Genomic DNA, 17,887 nt, shown 5'->3' on the forward strand with positions numbered 1-17,887 from the left:
GCCTTTGCCAAAGTGCTGGGATTACAGGCGTGTGCCACCTCACCCCAATCTCTCTCTAAAATTAAACCTCATGTCAGGACCTTAAATATGGACATGGGGGAGGTGACACCGGACCTTATTTATTTCCCTTTAAAAATTTTTTATTAACAGCTGGGCATGATGGCACCCATCTTTGATCCCAGCACTCTGAGAAGCAGAAGTAGGAGGATCATTCTGAGTTTGAGGCTAGCCTGGTCTACAAAGTGAGTTCAGGACAGCCAAGGCTACACAGAGAAACCCTGTCTCAAAAAAAAAAAATATTCATTGGACCTTTTTGGTTTGCTCCACTTCCTAATGTGGTCACGTGACTAAAACGCTTCCTTTGATTTTTCGTTAATAAATAAATGGTAACTGGTCATGGTGGCACACATCTGTCACCTCAAGCTCCTGCAGGGTCTGAGGCACAAGAATTATAGGTTTAAATCTAGCCTAAACTGCACAATAAAACACTGTTTCAAAATCTTTAAGAAGGTTGGGTGTGACATTCATCTTTAGTTCCAGCACTTGAGAGGAAAAAGGAGGCTAGAGGCCAGCCTGGTCTACGTAGCAAGATCCAAGCTAGGCTACCTAGTGACCTCCTGTTTCAAAAAATTAACAATATAATAAACATACAGGCCCTCTCTGAGAGCAATCCTGTCTAGGTTTGTGTCACGCTGACGAACACTAACTAGCATAGACAGCATTCATGTAGTCTGAACAGAATCAAAATGATGTTCATTTCTGTGCAAACTACCTTTATTTAGAACGGAAACAGCTTCCCATGTCATTATAAACATCAAGCCACATGGTCTGAAGGCACTTGGATGGGGAGAGGGGCAGACTGCTTGCTGAGGACCCATGAGCCTCACCCAGGCCCCAAGGCTGCTGGAAGGAATGGGGGCTGCTGAGAGAGAGAAGGAAAGGACTCAGAGAAAGGAAGGGGTGGGTCACCCTCCCAGGCTCAGCCGGGAGAGGGCAGTGGCTTGCTGGCAGTCGGAGGCACTTTGGACCAGATCTGATTTGGCAAGTGTGTGTGCTGGGGTGGTTAGGTGGGTCTCCTGCTCCCAAAGGTCCCCTGCCCACCTAACTCCAACGCTTAAGGCAGCGTCCTAATCTTCAGTCCGGGGCTGCCCTCCCTTCGGCCCCCGGAGAAGCAGAGAACTTCTGGTGGAGGCTGAACCCCCTGGAGAGGAGGGTGCAGGTAAACTCCGCAGTAGATGGATGGGGTAGGTCTGGTGGAAGGCAGGCTGGCTTGCACTTTTCTCCGTAGCACTTTTCGTCCTTCATTCCTGCTAGATTTTGCTCCTCTGTGTCTTTACTCTAGGGAAGAGCTAAGAGAAGAGGACCGTCAGACACCAGGAGCTCCGCCCCACTTATGCCACCCCAAGACTGCGGGGCGGGGGGATGGGGGCTGCCGTCTAACCACCAGCCACACCCCTGACCAACCAAACACCCCACTAAGCACAAGCACGAGTCAGACAAGGAAGGTGTGGCGGAACCTGTGTGAGGCTGTCACCCACTTTCCTATGTGAAAGGGGTCCCTCAGCTCACACCCCTGCACACCCAATAATGGATTCTTCTAGACTCCTTCACCACTGCCATAATCAACTGTGTGTGTGTGTAAATGTGACAAAGAAAGAGAGAGACACACAGAGAGAGAAACCATTTGTAGCTCAGGTTAACCTAAAACTTACTAATGGAGCCCAGGCTGGCAAGCCCCCTGCCTCAGCCTCCAAAGTGCTCACATCACAGATCAGCCTGGCCCACCGGATCCCCTCTGGGCTCACCCCGAAATAGTTGCGTGGCACATAGCCCTCCTGGCCGTGCAGGACAGCCCACCACCAGTCGGTCTCCTCCGGCCCGTCCCTCCGGAGCACGGTGACCGAGTCTCCCTCCCGGAAGGAGAGCTCATCCCCAAACTCGGCGCTGTAGTCCCAGAGCGCATACACAACTCCGCTGTGCATCAGCCCCATGCTCTGCTCAACATCTGAAAACACATAAGGAGTATGGCAGTCAGGCCGGGAACACAGCCACACGGACAGGGCCAGGCTGTCAGGCCAGGCTGGGAACACAGCCACATGGAGGACAGGGGCAGGCGTGGCTGCTCCTGCAGCCAAGAGATGAAACACCTGGAAAGCCGTCTTTGCCTGTAATCCCAGCACTCAGGAGGCAGAGGCAGGCAGATTTCTGAGTTCGAAGCCAGCCTGGTCTACAACATGAGTCTAGGACAGCCAAGGCTACACAGAGAAACCCTGTCTTAAAAAAACAAAAGCCAAAAAACAAACAAAAAAAAGAAAAAAGATTTGTTTATTTATGCATTTTATTTATATGGGTGCTTTTTCTGCTTGTACATCTGCACACCAAAAGAGGACACTGGATCCCATGGAACTACAGTTACGGAGAGTTGTAAGCTGCCGTGTCAGTGCTGGAAACTGAACTCACGACCTCTGGAAGGGCAGCCAGTGCTCTCAACTGTTGAGTGACTACTCCAGATCCTCATCTCTCTCTTTAACTTTTTATTTTTAAAGATAAGTAGGGTCATATGGGCAGTGGTGGCACGTCCCAGCACTTGGGAGGCAGAGGCAGGCAGATCTCTGTGAGTTTAAGGCCAGCCTGGTGTGCAGAGTGAGTTCCAGGCCAGCCAGAGAAGCCCTGTCCGGAATAAACAAACCAACAAATAAATAAAGATAGGTAGGCTCTAAGGTGTCTCAGGCTGACCAAGAATGAGCCTGAATTTTTAGTCTTTTGGCTCCACCTCCCAAGTTGTGGGATTACAGATGTGGGCCACCTCACTCAGTTCCTGCAGCTAGAACCCAGAGCCTCAATCACACTAGGCAAATACCCTGCAGCTGAGCTACCTCCGCCCCACGCCTTCTTTCCGAGACAGGTTCTGTATAATTCTAGCTGGTCTCCAGCCTCGGGAATGGGGCTATACCCCTGGCCCCGTCCCTACCCCACAGAATGTTAAACCCTTCTGCTCCACGACCCCTAACGTCTACCTACAGCACAAGCTGCTCCTCCATATACTCAGCAGACACTGGGAGAGACCTGGTGGGAACTCAGGCATTGCTGCAAGTACCTCAGCCTCTAAGGGGCTTCCCAGCAGACTGGCCAGGGCGCCATACTGCCCTTCCTTTTGTTTGTTTTGTTTTCTGAAGCAGGGTTTCTCTGTGTAGCCTTGGCTGTCCTGGATTCGCTTTGTAGCCCATTCTGGCCTTGAACTCATAGAGATCCGCCTGCCTCTGCCTCCTGAGTACTGGGATCACAGGTGTGCATCACCACAGCATCTCGACAGCCTCAGGTGGAATGAACTGGGTCGTACAGTCTGAATGGCGCGGCTCCCAAGTCCCCCCAACCCGCACGTACCTGCCAGGTAGGTGGCGCAGTCCGCATAGCCCTCGCGGTAAGGGTCGCACTTTTCGATGGCGGTGGCGCCGTCACTGAGGGTGGTGGCAAAGATGGCCGCACCATGCTGCACCAGCGCGGTGCAGATGGCGGTGTCGTTGCACGAAGCGGCACAATGCAGCGGTGTCCTAGTGGCCGGAGGGTGAGTGAGAGGGAGGTCCCCCAGCCAGCAGCTCCTCCCCTTCACGATGCCAAGGTCCCACCCACCCCCCTGGCAGGTGCACGTTGGGGACTCACCAGCCATGGCTGTCAGGGGAGTTGACGTTGGCGCCCGCAGCGATGAGGAAGTCCACGATGGGGTAGTTGGCGCCGCAAATGGCATTGTGCAGGGCAGTGATACCCTCCTCGTTGGGCTGGCTTGGGTCGTTCATCTGGAAACACCAGGGAGAAAGGGACTCAGCCCGCCTGTCAGCCCATGCTCTCCTCACCTGGGGGGAGGGGGGTCACCTCACCTCCTTTACCGCTTGCTGTACCACATCCAGCTCCCCGGTCAGCGCTGCGTCCAACAGCAGCACCAGTGGGTTGAGGCGCGCTCGTCGAGCCTTGCGTGGGGACCCCACTTTGCGCAGTACTGAGCGCATCTCCTGCAGGACAGGGCGGGACTTCAGCGAGGCTTGCCCACTCACGGCTCAGAGGGGAAAACAGGGCTCAGGCATGGACCAGCTTGGGAGGAGTCATACCCGGGCAGGGAGGTGTGAGGCAGGGAGGACTGGCCACACCTCCCTGAATTAGTTACAACTATCAGGTCATCCAGTGACTTGGGAATGTTGAGCCCTGAGATCTTAGAGGACTGAAACTAGAAGGCCATGGAGAGGGTGGTCTTCACAGCAATTATTGCTGTAAACCAGGAATGGCAGTGCATGCACATAATCTCAGCACTGTGGTAGCTGAGGCAGGAGGACTGAAGAGAGTTCAAGGGCAGCTTGGACTACAACACTGGTTCTCCACCTGTGGGTCAAGACCCCCTTTGGGTCCACAATGTTTTTTTTCAGGGGTCACCCAAGAATATCAGAAAACATAGACATTTACACTATGATTCATAACAGTAGCAAAAATTACGGTTATAGGTAGCAATAAAAATAATTTTATGGTTGGGGAGTCACCACAACATGACGAACTGTACTAAAGGGAAGCAGTGTTAGGAAGGCTGAGAACCACTGAGCTATAGAGTAAGACCCTTTCTCAAACAAAACAAAAAATCTGCAAAACCCCAGAGACAGTTAATTTTGATTGATAACTCAATGGAATTTAGAATTCACCAGAGGTTTAGAGCACTGGCTGCTCTCACAGAGGACCCAAGTTCAAGTCCCACCACCGACATGTTGGCTCACAACCATCCGTAACTCCAATGTAATGGGATCTGAAATCACCTTCTAGACTCTGTGGTTACTGCACACACATGGTACACAGACATACATGCAGACAAAATATCCATTCACATAAAGATAAATAAATAAATAAACCATAACTGGGTGTGGTGGCTCATGCCTTTAATCCCAGCACTCTGGAGGCAGAAGCAGGCATATTATTCTGACTTGGAGGCTAGCCTGGTCTACAGAGCCGGTTCCAAGATAGCCAGGCTACAAAGAAACTCTATTTTGAAAAACCAAAATCAACCAACCAACCAATCGATCAAGTCAAATCAAATCAAGTAAATAAATAAATTAAAAAAAAATAGTGACATACACTTTTAATCCTAGCAGTTGAGGGGCAAAGGTAGTGGGATTTCTGAGTTGGGGGCCAGCCTGGTTTACAGAGCCTGTTCCATGGTAGCCAAATATACACAGAGAAATCCTGTCTTGCAATACCAACCAACCAAACAAAAAGCCAAACAACCGAATAAACCCATAGAACCACTATGGAAAGAAACTTTTGGCTGGTTCTGCAAGAGAGTTATCTGTCCAGACTAGGTTAATAAAGGTAGGCGCACTTGAACTGGTGCCGCCATTCCATAGGCTACGGTCCTAGGCTGAATAAAGAGGAGAAGAAAGACTACACCAGCATTTATCACTGTCTGCCTTTTGACTGTGGATCTAATGTAACTAGCTGCCTCCTGTTCCTACCACTGTACCTTCAAACTGCAGCATTTATCACTGTCTGCCTTTTGACTGTGGATCTAATGTAACTAGCTGCCTCCTGTTCCTACCACTGTACCTTCAAACTGAGCCAAAAATATCTTTCTTTGAGTTGCTATTGTCAAATCAATAAAAGATGGAACAAATACCCACAACAACAAACAAACAAAAAACAGCAGGAACCAACTTTTAGGTCAGTGTTAACAACAGTTACACCCCAGGAAGTGGTCAATTCTTACTGCAAACCTATCAGGTGGCTACTGCTATTTCCATTCCCATTTTACAGACAAGAAAAGTGAGGCACAGAGTGGCTAAGTGCCTGGTCCTAGAATGCACAGTTGAGTAAGTAGCATTGGGGCCATGATGAAAACTCTGTAGTTGGTGCACATAAATCTTGATAACCAAAGTCTTGGGGACCAGAAACTCTTTTCACAAGAAGACAGAGTAGGTACCCAAAAAGTAGGCACCAGAGATTGTCCGGTCTCCAGGTCTCAGGTAAACCTATTGTCACACTAAAAACTCAGACTAATTGCAGGTATAAAACTGAGATTCATGAAGGAATGCTGAGGGTAAGGCACAGGCAAATGAAACCAAAGTACCTAGTCACCGTCTATCCATTCAGACTCTCCCTTTTTCCCTGGGCCCAGCCCTATTTACACAAAAGACTACATTTCCCAGGCTCCTTTGCAAAATGGTTGGTGCCATCTTGGCTATGAATAGTGGTAAGCCCTGGGATGGGGTCTGGGAACCACAGTAGGTCTCATTTAAACAGCTACATGGTGAAGGCCTTTTTGTTATAGCAACTGTGTCAGAGATGAGCACACATCCCAGTCTCCTCCTGTGACTTACCATGCTCTGAGGCTGCTCTGGAGGGCTGCTCTGGGGTGGGGCTGGGGGTGGGATGGGAGCTGGTGGGGCAGGAGCAGGAGGCCCTGCTCGGGCCTCAGATCCCTCTGTGATTGTGGACAGCTCTGGCTCAGGGACCCCAGGCCCTTGGCCGCCATGCCGATGGAAGAGTCTATTGATAATTTGTTGGTACTGTTTCTTGTGGGTGGGGGGCAGGGCCACAGCAGGGCTCTGCTCCATGGAGCCTCTGCGTTTGAGGGGTCGAGGAATCTCTGCCAGCACCCGGGCCACCTCCTCCAGCTCAGGTACGGTCTGTGCTTCAGGTGGCAGCGCTGGCTGTAGCCTGGTGGGGCTTAGGGGCCGAGTGACGGTACCTTCATCTGCATCCCCGGCCTCGAGCACAGGAGCCAGTAGCCCCTCTAGCTCGGGCTCTGGCTCCAGCTCAGCAGAGGATTTGAGGAGGCCTAGCAGGAACAAGAAGCCCATTAGAGGAAAAGTAGCTAGGAGTTTCCTATAACTACAACTTCCGAGATGCAACCAGCTCCTTTGCTGTGTGACCTCAAGGCAGTCTCTTACCCTCTCTAGTACTCTGGGGTGTACCATTTACTGAGCATCTATACACCAGATTTATTTATGTAGTTACGGTGCTGGACATTGAACCCAAGGGACACGCTAGACATTCAATCCACTAAGCTATGGTCCCAGTCCTATGCCAGTCCATCACTTCCTACATTTTGAAGAAATAGGTGATCATATTGTGGAAAGGAATCTAAAGTTCAGAGAGGGAAAGTCAGTTGCCCGAAGTCACACAGCTGCTTGGCTCTAGAATATGCACTCCTACCAACAACAATAAACTTGGCTTTCTGGAACCTAAGATTTTCACCTCCTAACATCTCACACAGAAAACCCAGACTTCACTGGCCTGTTATTCAATGATTTCTTTCCTCTGTTCCATCCCCTTTCTCCACAGGAGTGTCTCAGCAGGTGGAAATATTAACCAGTCTTTATCCCAACCTCTGGCTCAATCCTACAAGGTAGACCTTATTCTCTTCTTTTCACAGGTGGGAAAACAGGCTCAGAGAGCCTTGAGTGATTTACCTTTTTTTTTTTTTTTTTTTTTTTTTTTTTAAGAGACAGGGTTTTTGTAGTCCTGGCTATCCTGGAACTCACTTTGTTGACCAGGCTGGCCTCAAACTCACGGCGATCTGCCTGTGTCCGCCTCCTGAGTGCTGGGATTAAAGGACTACATCGCCACCACCACCAGGATCTACCCTGAATCATATAGCAGGCCAGGAGTTTGGATAGACTCGTGCTTCTGGCTGCACTCCACTGACCTGGCGCTAAAGGACCCTGTCAGCTGTGGTATAATGGGCAAGCTCTACTTACTGGGCATAAGGCCTTATTTTCAAGACTGGATGTAGCTTTAGTATGCTGTCCCTAATAGATGGGACTTTATTCAGTTTTTACACTCAGGGAAAGCAACTTTCAGACAGGTTAAAGCACCTGCCTGAGGCCACTCTGCGTGAATTCTGCTTAACCAGTCTGTAACCCTGTCTCTTGTGTCCCTGTCTCCCATCTTTACCCGGCCCAGCTCTCTGCAGAGGCAGTATCTGGAGTCAGGCTTGGTTGTCACGGCTCCCCAGCAGCTCTAGCCCCCGTCATTTGTCCTCCCTTTGCCCAGCCTTCTGAGATGTGCCCTCAGCTGACTTACCTTCATTCACTGGAGGCCAAGTCTGTTGGGGTGCTGGAGTCTGAGGCTGGGCCTGGGACTGGGGGGGCATCTGAGGTTGGGGCTGGGGCTGCAGCTGGGGCTGAGGGGGTGGCTGGGGAGGCAGCTTAGGTGGGGGTGCTCGGGAGAAGATGGGGGATCCCGGGAGCACAGCCCGGCTGGCTCCTCCGTGTTCCCAGAAAGCGTTCTGGAGCTTAAAGATCATGCTGAGAGGGATGGGACGCTGGCGTGGGGCGCTTCGAGGCTGGGGGCTGGTAGGGGGCATGGGGATGCGGCTGACGGGCTGCCAGCTGCGTGGTAAAGTGCCCGAGGGCCCTGCTGAACCCAGAGAGCGGCGGTAGCTGCCAACGTCGGAACGCCTGTCACTAGCCAGAGGGGACACCTTGTAGTTGCGTGGCAATGTGGCACTGGTGAGGTTGTCCTGGGTGGGCGAGAGAGCAAGGGGGAGGGAGGGAAGGGAGAGAATGGAATGAAGACAGGACTGTAGGCCAGTCCTCATTACACACACACACACACACACGTACCCTCCACCTTCATCCCCCTGTGGCCTGCCTACTCCTCACCTTGCCACTGGCCCCCAGCCCGTCCAGGCTGCTCTCTCTCCAGGGTAAGAGCTGCAGGCCTGGCGAGGCAGGCCGCGTGAAGACATCCAGCCCTGCAAAATAAGCATTGTCACGAGGGCCTCCCGACCTCTGTCTCCCAGGGTCCCCTCACCTTCTTTCACTCACGTTCATAGCTCGCTGTCTGTGAAGACTTTTTCTCATAGGCTACATCCAGGTCAGATTCGTTCCAGGCTTTTGGGGGCCTCCGCCGTAGCGTCAAGTCGTCTGGAGAAAAGGGTGCGTGAGCGAGGGTGTAAGCATAGGCTAGCTCGGACCAACCACCCAAAGAGTGGGTCCCGGTGTACCTTGTGCACGGAGCGGCGGGGCGAAGGCACTGCCACCCGCGCCCAGCAGGGGGCTCCCGAACGCGGCCGGCGCGTCATAGGCTGCCGCAGGCGGACGTGGGGAAGGTCCGCGCTCCGGGAAGAAGGCCTGGGGACCCTCGGCTAGAGGGCTGCCCCGGGGGGACCCTGCACGGCCCAGGTAGTCGAAGGGGGGCGGGGGTCCCGGCTGCCGCAGCGGGCCAATCCCCGGCCGCGGGGATGGCGCCCGGCCATGGGGACTGCCTGTCCCGTCGAAGGTGCGTGGTCTGGGCGATGGCGCGCGATCCAGGCTGCTGTAAGCATCGGGCTGCAGGTAGATGGGGGTGCGCGGCGAGGATGGCCTGCCCTTGGGGGACAGAGGGCTGAAAGGGTGCAGGGACGGGGCACTCTCCGAGCGTCCAAAACGGGCCTCTGTGCTATCTGCGGCTATCTTCTGCGGGGACCCTCTGCTGCCAAAAGGCTCGGGGACAGGGCTGGTGCTATATCTGGACATCTGTGGGGAAATCGGGGCGTCAAAAACTCAAGAGGAGTCAGTGCGGGAGGTCAGATTAGGTCCGCTGATGGCAGGTGCTGAGTGTTGGCAAAGCCTGGGCGCGACGGGGTCTAACTTGTTCCTGGCACTTCTCTACGACTTAAGAAAAGGCCCTTTCCTTCATATGAGCTTTCACTTTTTTTCCACTTAAAAATATATTCCAGCGCTAGGGATGCAGAGGCAGGCGGATCTGAGTTTGAGGCCAGCCTGGTCTACCGAGTGAGTTCCAGGCCAGCTTGCCTCTTCTGCTCCAGTATTTCATATGTACATCACAAGCCCTGGCTTTAAACGGTACCAGGGATGAAGCCCAGACCTTCCTTCGTGCTAGGCAAGCATTCTACCAGCTTCACCTCCCCTGTAGCCTAGGCTAACTCATTATGAAGTAGAGAGGCTAGCACTGAGTCGATCCTCCTGCCTCAGCCTTCCTGTCCATATTTAGCTGCTCCTACCTTCTAGACAGTCTTGCCTACCCCACAACCTGCACCACCTTACACACTCAAGCCTCCCAGGGCATGGAGAGAAGCTAGCTTGGGAGGGTGGGAGTCGGTGGGGATCACTAGGCTCACCCTGGGGGGGACTCCGGCCTGTGTGCCAGGAGGTGCTGGCGAGTCTGACCACAAGGACTCCAACTGCTTGGTCAGTTCGTCCACTTTGGCGGCTGCCGTGTCCAGCTCCATCTGTTTCAGATCCATATGCTTCATGGCCAGCGCTGGGTGGGTAGGAGTGAAGATCAGGTCCTCGCCCCCTACATCCCCTCCCCCTTACCCAGGCCCTGCTCATCCGCCCGCCTCCAGCTCACACTGGAAGTTCAGATCCAGAAGGTCCCTCGCACTCTGGAATGCTTCGCTGTCCATGGTGCCGGAGCAGGGTGCCTGCCAGGGGGGAGAACTGGCTCAGACCCTTCAGCCACGCCCCTTCAGGGCCCACCCAGGGGGGGTGGGGCCCTCAACAGACATTAAGTTCCTTCAGAACTCTGTCCATAAGCTACCTAGAAGTCCAGCCCGGTTCTAGAAAGTTCAGGACAAAGAATCTACCCATCACCCATCACATGCTATTGAACTGAGAATGAAATAATTAACTGTTTTAATGTATGTCTACTAGGGACCAGGAACACTACCAGATGTTTTGTTGTTGATTTTTTTTGTTTTGTTTTGCTTATTTCTGTAATGGCAATTAAATACAGTGCCATATGCACACTTAGGCAAGCGCTTTCCCGCTGAGCCACACCCCAGCCCCTCACTGGGGGATTCTAGGAAGGGGCTCTACCACTGAGCCACACCTCAGCCCCTCATTGGAGGATTCTAGCATTGAGTCACAACACCAGCCTTCTTTTACTTTCCATGTTAAGATTTTTTTTTTTATGTATTCTAATGTGGACTGGAAATTTTTACATAAAACTATATAGTCTAAAACTATATAGTCTAAACTATATAGTCTAAAACTATGTAGGCCTCAAATGCAGAGTCCTTGGCCTGCCTTGGCCTTCGGGACTCTTGGATTACAGGCCTGTACAACATGATAATTTTGTTAGATTTGGGTTTTGTTTATTTTTAGATTTATTTATTTTCTCTACATGAGCACCTGCATGTCTGCATGCTTGTGGTGCCCATCATGACCAGGTGATCCCTTAGAACCAAAGTTGCAAATAGTTGTGAGCCACCATGTGGGTGCTGGGAACTGAACTCAGGTCCTCTGCTAGAGCAGCAAGTGCTCCCAACTTCTCAGCTATCTCTCCAGCAAGCACCTCCCCAGTAAGGAAGAAAATACAATTCAGACAGCTTAAAGCCAGGTGTATGTTTCGGTACAGCCCTTCATCCCAGCACTTGGGAGGACCAGGTAAAAAGAGCTTCAGTAAGGACTTATCCTTAGCTACGCAGCAATTTGGAAGTTAGCCTAGACAAGATGAAACCCTGTCTCAAAGAGCAAAAGAAAAGAAAAGGCTGAGTGTGGTGGCTCATGCCTTTAATCCCAGCACTTGGGAGGCAGAGGCAGGTGGATCTCTGTGAGTCAGAGGCCAGCCTGGTCTACAGAGTGAATTCCAGGACAGCCAGGACTACATAGAGAAACCCTGTCTCAAAACAAAACATTAAAAATAAAAATAAAAAAAAGAACTGAGCATGGTGGCATATACCTCTAATCCTAACCTGGGAGGCGGAGGCAGGAGGATCTCTGTGAGTTCAAGTCCAATCATGGTCTACCCAGTCTCAAAATAGGATTAAGAGAGAGAGAAACGTGTGTTCAGAGTCAACATACAAGAAGTCCTTCAGACTATGTTTCACACCAGGGTCTAACTGGTCATTCTGCAATGTTTGTTTCAAACTCGGAGGTGTCCCAGGGGGCGGCGAGGTCAGTGCTTCCTCTGAGAGTCACTGTCCGCAAGAGGCCCTGCTCACACCGCCCCACTGTTAAGAGGAGGAAGAGGGGAGTGACACGGCCAGAGAGGGCCAGGCTGCAGTCAGCAGCCAGCAGGAGGAGGCGAGGCCCCTGGGAACCAGTCACACCAGCCATCCTGCTCCCCGTGGCAGCCGCCACGCCTGCCATCCTGTCACCTTTTGCCTGTGAAGGCGTAGGCAGTGGGGCCGGCTGGGACATGTTGACACCAGCCTCTGTCTGGGAAGCCACGAGGAGCAGAACTTGTTTGGGCTGGTGGCTCATCTGAGCATGTGTGACCTTGAGTCCTCTCCACCCTTAGGGCCTGAGACTCCCTGACTCCTCCTGAGACTTCCCACAGGGCAGGAGACTAAGTGCTCTGAAAGGCCCTTCTGATCTCGAAAAGGCTTCCATTCTGAAATCTGACGTGGCATTTGGTCTCACTGTTGTAGCCCAGACTGGCTGGGAACTTTACCAATGGCTCCTCCTGCCTCTCTGTGGCCCAGGCTACAGACATGCATCACCATATCCAGTAAGGACTCTGAGATGGTGACGCTCTAAAAAGACGAACCCAAAGCTTACATGTTTACTGAGAGAAATGTCTGACTAGAAACGGAGATCTAGCTCAGTGGTAGAGCCCCTGCCTGGAATCCCCCATTGAGGGGCTGGGGTGTGGCTCAGTGATAGAGCCCCTGATTGGAATCCCCCAGTGAGGGGCTGGGGGTGTGGCTCAGTGGTAGAACCCCTGCCTAGAATGCTCCAAAGAGGGACTGTGGGCGTGGCTTAACAGTAGAGCTCTGCCTGCCGTTAGAGAGGCCCTAGGTTAAATCCCTATTAGAAAAATAAGATCAAAGTTCAAGAAGTGGTCTAAGAGCAGCCAGAGATAGAGTTAAACTCTGGAACGCCCTGACAAGAGTGCCTCAGTTGCCTAACTTGTAAAACGAAGATAAATAGGTTACCTCATTGGACCAGTGCAAAGATGGTGCAAGTGGAACTCAGGGCTGTGAGAATCCAGGCTTCAGAAAGTAGAGTGCCTAGGGAGGCCTAGCCACACACGCCTGCTTACTTAGGAGGCTGACACAAAATGAGGGAGAGTTCAAGGTCTGTTCGGGCAGCAGAGTACATTGAAGGGGCCAGCCTGGACAACCCTATCTCAAAATAAAAGTTTAAATAAAGGGCTGGGCATGGTGGCACACACCTGCAGTTCCAGCTTTCAAAGGCCCAGGTCTGAAGACAGCCAGAGCTACACAGAAAGAGCTGGTCCCTCGGCTGGAGAGGTACCTCCACCGTTTATAGCGTGGGGGACCAGAGTCCGGGTCACGGCTGCATACACCAGCTCCAGCTGCTGCTCTGCGGGCACAGGCCCTCCTGTGCGCACAGACAAGGGCTGAGAGGTGGCTCGGCCTGTAAGAGGCCTTATTGTTCTTCCAGGGGCCAGGAATTCCGTTCCCAGCACCCGACAGTAAGCGGACCTTTTGGCAACTGCACCATTATGGACCGGATAACTCTCTGTCTTTTCGGTTCGAAGGAGCAAGGCTGTTCCCAAGGCTGGTGTGGATGGTAGGAGCACCTGGACCGCCAGGGGGCGCACGCGCCTGCGCGCTCAAGCCCTGAGCTCAGACCCTGGGAATGCGAGGCGAGCCCGGGCAGGTGCGCGGCTCCCGGCCAGCAGGGGAGCGCGGCGGGCCCGGCGGGCGCGGCACACATCTGTTCCCAGGCTCTTGCCCCTGCCCTCTGCCTCAGGTCTTCTTCCTTGGGCTCCCCTCCAATTCTAGCTCTCCGTTCAACTGGCTCCCGTCTCTGCTCCACCCTTAGGTCTCCCTGCCCGCCCTCCAAAGTACTCCAGCCCGGTTCTCAAAGGTGAAGGATCCTGTTTGGGCTTCTTGGAGGAGTCAGTGGGATCCCGGTCAGAGTGTCCAGATGGGTTGGGAACACCCAGAATGCAATCCTTCACCCTTAGCCGGGTCAGTCTTGATTTTTAAATCCGTGGAATGGGCAGGGGACTTCCCCTAGCTAAAAACGCTAGCTACTGCGAGTGCTCCTCTGTCCCTCTGTTTCCTCACGTGTACTGTGGGGGAATTAATGACATCACCCAGATAAGGTGTGAGTGTCGGAGGACCTAAATTACACAGGGTTGACAACAGTGCAATTTAAGGAACGAATGCCGCACATTCTGGACTGTTATTCAACCGGCCTCCCTCCACGGTTCTCCAGGGACACTGAGGCAGGAGGGTCACTAGGTCAAGGCCGCCGGGGGCTACATAAGTGAGGCTCTGTCTCAAAAAAACAGGAGCTGAACTTCAGCTCCAAGCAATAGAGTGCCTATGTAGCTTGCACAAGGGTCTGAGTACAGTCCCTGAAGGGGGTGAGGGGAATCCCTGAGGCGGGTGAGGGGGGGTCCCTGAGGAGGTGGGGAGTCCCTGAGGGGGGGCGGTGTCAATCAACGCACAGGAAGATTCAGAGTGAGGATGAAAACCCACGTGTCTTATCTTTTGTGAGGGTTTCGGCTGGTTGGTTAGTTTGTGTCTCCTGAGACTCATTACGTAGACTACCCTGGCCCCAAAACGTAGAAAGATTGGCCTGCCTCCGCCTCCCAAGTGCTAAGATTAAAGGCTTGTTTCTCTCTCCCTCTCCCCGCCCCGCCCCTCTCTTTGACAGTGTCTCATGTAGTCTCTGCTGTACTTAAACTCTGGATCCTCCTGCCTCCATCTCCCCAGTGCTGGGGATACCAGCTTCCCAAATCCTAGGCAAGCGCTCTACCTACTGAGCCACACAGCAACCCCTTCTTTCTGTGGTGCTAAGTGCCCTGGGTTCTGTTGCCAGTGGACCCAACTGCCTGAGCTCTTGGACCACAGAACCCCAAGTGTCCCACCCGCAACAGTGACAGTCCCCAGGAATGTGGGATGATGGCGGGATGAGAGCCCTGGAGGGAGCAGACAGAAACTGGCACAATCCCAGGATGTGGGAGGTGTCTGTTTGCCAGCCTCAGTTTCCCCACTGCTAGGGAGGAGTCCTCCCTGGGGTCACCAAACCCCACGAAGGTGGAACTCTCTGTTCCTACCTTTGGGTGATTGCCAAATGCTCCATCCTGATGGGAACTGGCAGGACACAGCCTGTGTTGGCAGCTGTTGGCTATTATTTTTAATTTCATTTCAGGCTGTCACCCAGCGCTCTTCCAGCCCAGGCACTAACAAACATCCTCCCTCTGCAGATTCTTGTTCCCCAGTAGCTTTGTAATCCCCCCCTACTTAAGGGCCCAGGGGTGGAGAAACAGAGGGAGGTTCCTGCCTGTCTCTGCCCTCTCCCAGGCTCAAGGACAGACAGACACCTCCAGAATTAGCCTTCATCCCTCCCTTATCTCCCACAATACCTCAGGTCAGACAGATGGAAGCGGAGGCGACATTTCTCACCTCTGGGTCAGGGCAAGGAACCCCACCCCTAGGGAGGGGGGTGAAGAAGGTTAATTAGAAAGTCTGGTGGGAGTGAGGAAGTCCTTGCACAGACAGCTGTCACAAGAGGGAAGAGATGTCAAATTCAGCTGCCTGTATGTCCCGCCGGCCTCGGCCTTCCATTCTGTGAAATGCAGCAGTACATGGCCACACAAGCCTCTCAGATCAGCCCCATGGTCCTGTTATTGCAGCCCGGGCTCTAGAATGACCCCAGCTACCTCCCACCCCTATGGGGCAATAAGAGGTCCTATCTTCGTCTCCCACAGGGGGCGCCCTTTGGTGGACTGCCTCCTCTGGTTAGGCAGGTCTGACGCCCCAGTTAATGACATGTTGGGGTTCGCTCAGCGGCACAGAAGAGATTGGAGTGCTGCCCCTGTTTCTTCCCCCTGCCCCCACCCCACAACCAGAAGGTGAGGTGTAACGCTGGGACAGTCTCCTGAGGGACCCACGCCCCACGTGTTTGTCCCACTCTGTTCAGAGACCAAGATCCACGAGCCCAGTGTCACTAATTTTACGCAAAGACCTAGTGGCTCGGTGCTGAAGGCAGCTGAAGGGTGACCGGGCGCCCAACCGTTCTAGAACGTCCTAACCTTCCACAGGAACCCAAAATTCAGAGATCCGAGACCCTCAACAGCACACAGAGACAGCTCCAAGAGTCTCTGATTAAAGTATTCAAGAACTCCAGCTCCAGTATCTCCCCAGGACCAAAGGCTTCGAGTACCACCGAGATCTCAGGTGTCCGAGCCCCCACCCAACCAGCCCACTAAAGCCGGCACCCCAGTTCCCTCTTTCCGGAGACCCTGGCGTGAGCTCCCCACACTTTTCCCCGGGACGGAAGGTCCTAGTTCCCATCAAACCCTCCCAGGGACGCGGTGCCGGGTTCTGGGTGGCTGGACCTCGGGTCGGGGTGGAACTCACGCGTCGGGGCAGATCCTGGCACCGGGGGGCTTTTCCTCGGGCTCCGGCTCCGGCTCCGGCTCCGGCGGCGGGGAGCGGAGGACGGGGCGGGGCAGTGTCCTGGGAACAGGTTAGACGACGTGACTCTGACTTGGGGGAGGCGTGTCCCGCAGGGGAGGGGGAGCTGCGGTGGCCTCGAGCACTTTGGGATTTGTAGTCCCGGAGGGGCGGGGCGCAGCCAGGGAGATTTCCATTTGGAGCCAGGCGTGATCCATTTCACAGTCAGCAAGAGCGAGGCCCTGATTCAGGGCGCCCTGGACGGTGAAATGCCCAACAGCCCAGACTCCCACCTCACTGTGGGTGCAGAGGAAGAACTCCTGAGCCCTTCCCTGCTCGTCCAGGCTCAGTCTCCCCTTGTCCGAGTGAAGACTTAGACACTTAAGGAGTAGGAGATAAGGGGCAAGGAGCAATGCACACGACCCAATTCTACGGCGAGAAAAGGCCCCACCTTAATCAGGACTCCAAGCCCGGCTTACCTAAGTAAAATAAAAATAAGTGGCCTTTAATCCTAGCATTTGGGAAGCAGAGACAGGAACAACTCTGCGAGTTCAACGCCATCCTGGGCTATATAGTGAGTTCCAGGACAGCCTGGGCTATATAGTGAGACCCAGTCTCAAAAACAAAACAACATAGCACTGGCGCTTTACTGGCGTGCCTAGCGACGGGATGGACTACAATCCCCAGCAGCCCCCGTGACCGACGTCCATGGCCAGCCACCCTCGGGTCGGCTGGGAATTGGAGTCTCGAAGCCGCAAAGGGCGAGTCCCGAAGTTTTTCCCCCACGCGCTGGGGGACGCACGGCCTGGAGAGCGCGGGCGAAGGGAACGCGTCCCCGCAACCTTGACCCCCTCTGCATTCGCAAAGCCGCGGAAGAGAGGGGAGTTTCCCAGGTCTGGAGGAGTCTCCGAAGTCTCCGCCGAGGGGCGGGGCGCGACGCTGACACACCGGCCAGGAATGCAGCCGGGCCACCCTGTCTCGCCGCCGGCCCACGGACCCGCCCGCCGCCCCACGCGCCGCCGTCCTGCTGGGAAGGGGCGTGGGCGCGGCCCCCAAATCCCGGGCCCACGTGCCGCTGTTTACGAGCGCAGGGAGGGAGGGGTCGGCCGCTGCACCTCTGCCCCCCCCCGAAGCCGTGGGGAAGACTTCCCACGAGGACCCTAAGTCCGCGAGGGCTTCCACCAGCCTCTCCCGACCGACGCCACGCTCGGGGCTCCGGGGCCCGAGGCTCCTCCCCTGGCCCCGCGGCTCCTCCCCCTCCGTTTCCCGCTTCCCCCGGACTCCCGAAGCTCCGCCTCTTGGCCGGTCCTTCGAAGGCTCCGGTTCCTCGCATTTCTATATTTCCTGACGCGGCTCGCTCCGGCCTCCCTCTTCCGCCGCGCCGGGGACTGCACAAGACCGCGGCAACCGGAATCCTTACCCCGCCCGTCCAGGAACGGCGCGCAGCGGTCTCCTGTCCCTTTAAGAGCGGCGGCCCCTTAGGAGCGTGCTGGAGGAAACCACGTGAGCGCAGCGCGGGGAAGCGGCCCGCCGAGATCCGGAGTGGCTCGCGTCCCTGGCGGAGAATCACTCCCTCCCGTAGCG

At 54.3% G+C, this 17,887-nt stretch overlaps 1 protein-coding gene across 2 annotated transcripts; it reads right to left on the reverse strand.

The window, feature by feature from the left end:
- Positions 1 to 756: 756 nt before the first annotated feature.
- Positions 757 to 17,852, reverse strand: Ppp1r13l (protein phosphatase 1 regulatory subunit 13 like). Of its 2 annotated transcripts, none has more exons than XM_021642139.2 (13): positions 17,724 to 17,852; positions 10,330 to 10,402; positions 10,097 to 10,239; positions 8,981 to 9,491; positions 8,802 to 8,900; positions 8,637 to 8,728; positions 8,056 to 8,494; positions 6,348 to 6,808; positions 3,876 to 4,007; positions 3,661 to 3,794; positions 3,385 to 3,551; positions 1,806 to 2,005; positions 757 to 1,349 (listed from the first exon to the last, which is right to left on the reverse strand). In XM_021642139.2, exons 2-13 carry the CDS (start codon positions 10,382 to 10,384, stop codon positions 1,311 to 1,313), a joined length of 2,472 nt encoding a protein of 823 aa, XP_021497814.1. In that variant the 5' UTR covers positions 10,385 to 10,402; positions 17,724 to 17,852; the 3' UTR covers positions 757 to 1,310. The 2 variants fall into 2 exon arrangements, with proteins under 2 accessions (XP_021497814.1, XP_021497812.1); XM_021642137.2 differs by lacking the exon at positions 17,724 to 17,852 and adding an exon at positions 16,268 to 16,395.
- Between the last annotated feature and the right edge of the window lie 35 nt (positions 17,853 to 17,887).

This window comes from Meriones unguiculatus, chromosome 1 (genome assembly GCF_030254825.1).
Source record: "Meriones unguiculatus strain TT.TT164.6M chromosome 1, Bangor_MerUng_6.1, whole genome shotgun sequence".
Classification (NCBI taxonomy): domain Eukaryota; kingdom Metazoa; phylum Chordata; class Mammalia; order Rodentia; family Muridae; genus Meriones; species Meriones unguiculatus.

Bases quoted from the DNA above. Each gene is read 5' to 3' on its own strand.
- Ppp1r13l (XM_021642139.2), bottom strand. From the start codon at position 10,384: ATGGACAGCGAAGCATTCCAGAGTGCGAGGGACCTTCTGGATCTGAAC. The intron at 6,809-8,055 runs GTAAGTCAGCTG...TGTTCCTGCTAG, and splicing joins TTGGCCTCCAGTGAATGAAG to GCCTCCTCAAATCCTCTGCT. The intron at 3,552-3,660 runs GTGAGTCCCCAA...TCCGGCCACTAG, and splicing joins TCCCCTGACAGCCATGGCTG to GACACCGCTGCATTGTGCCG.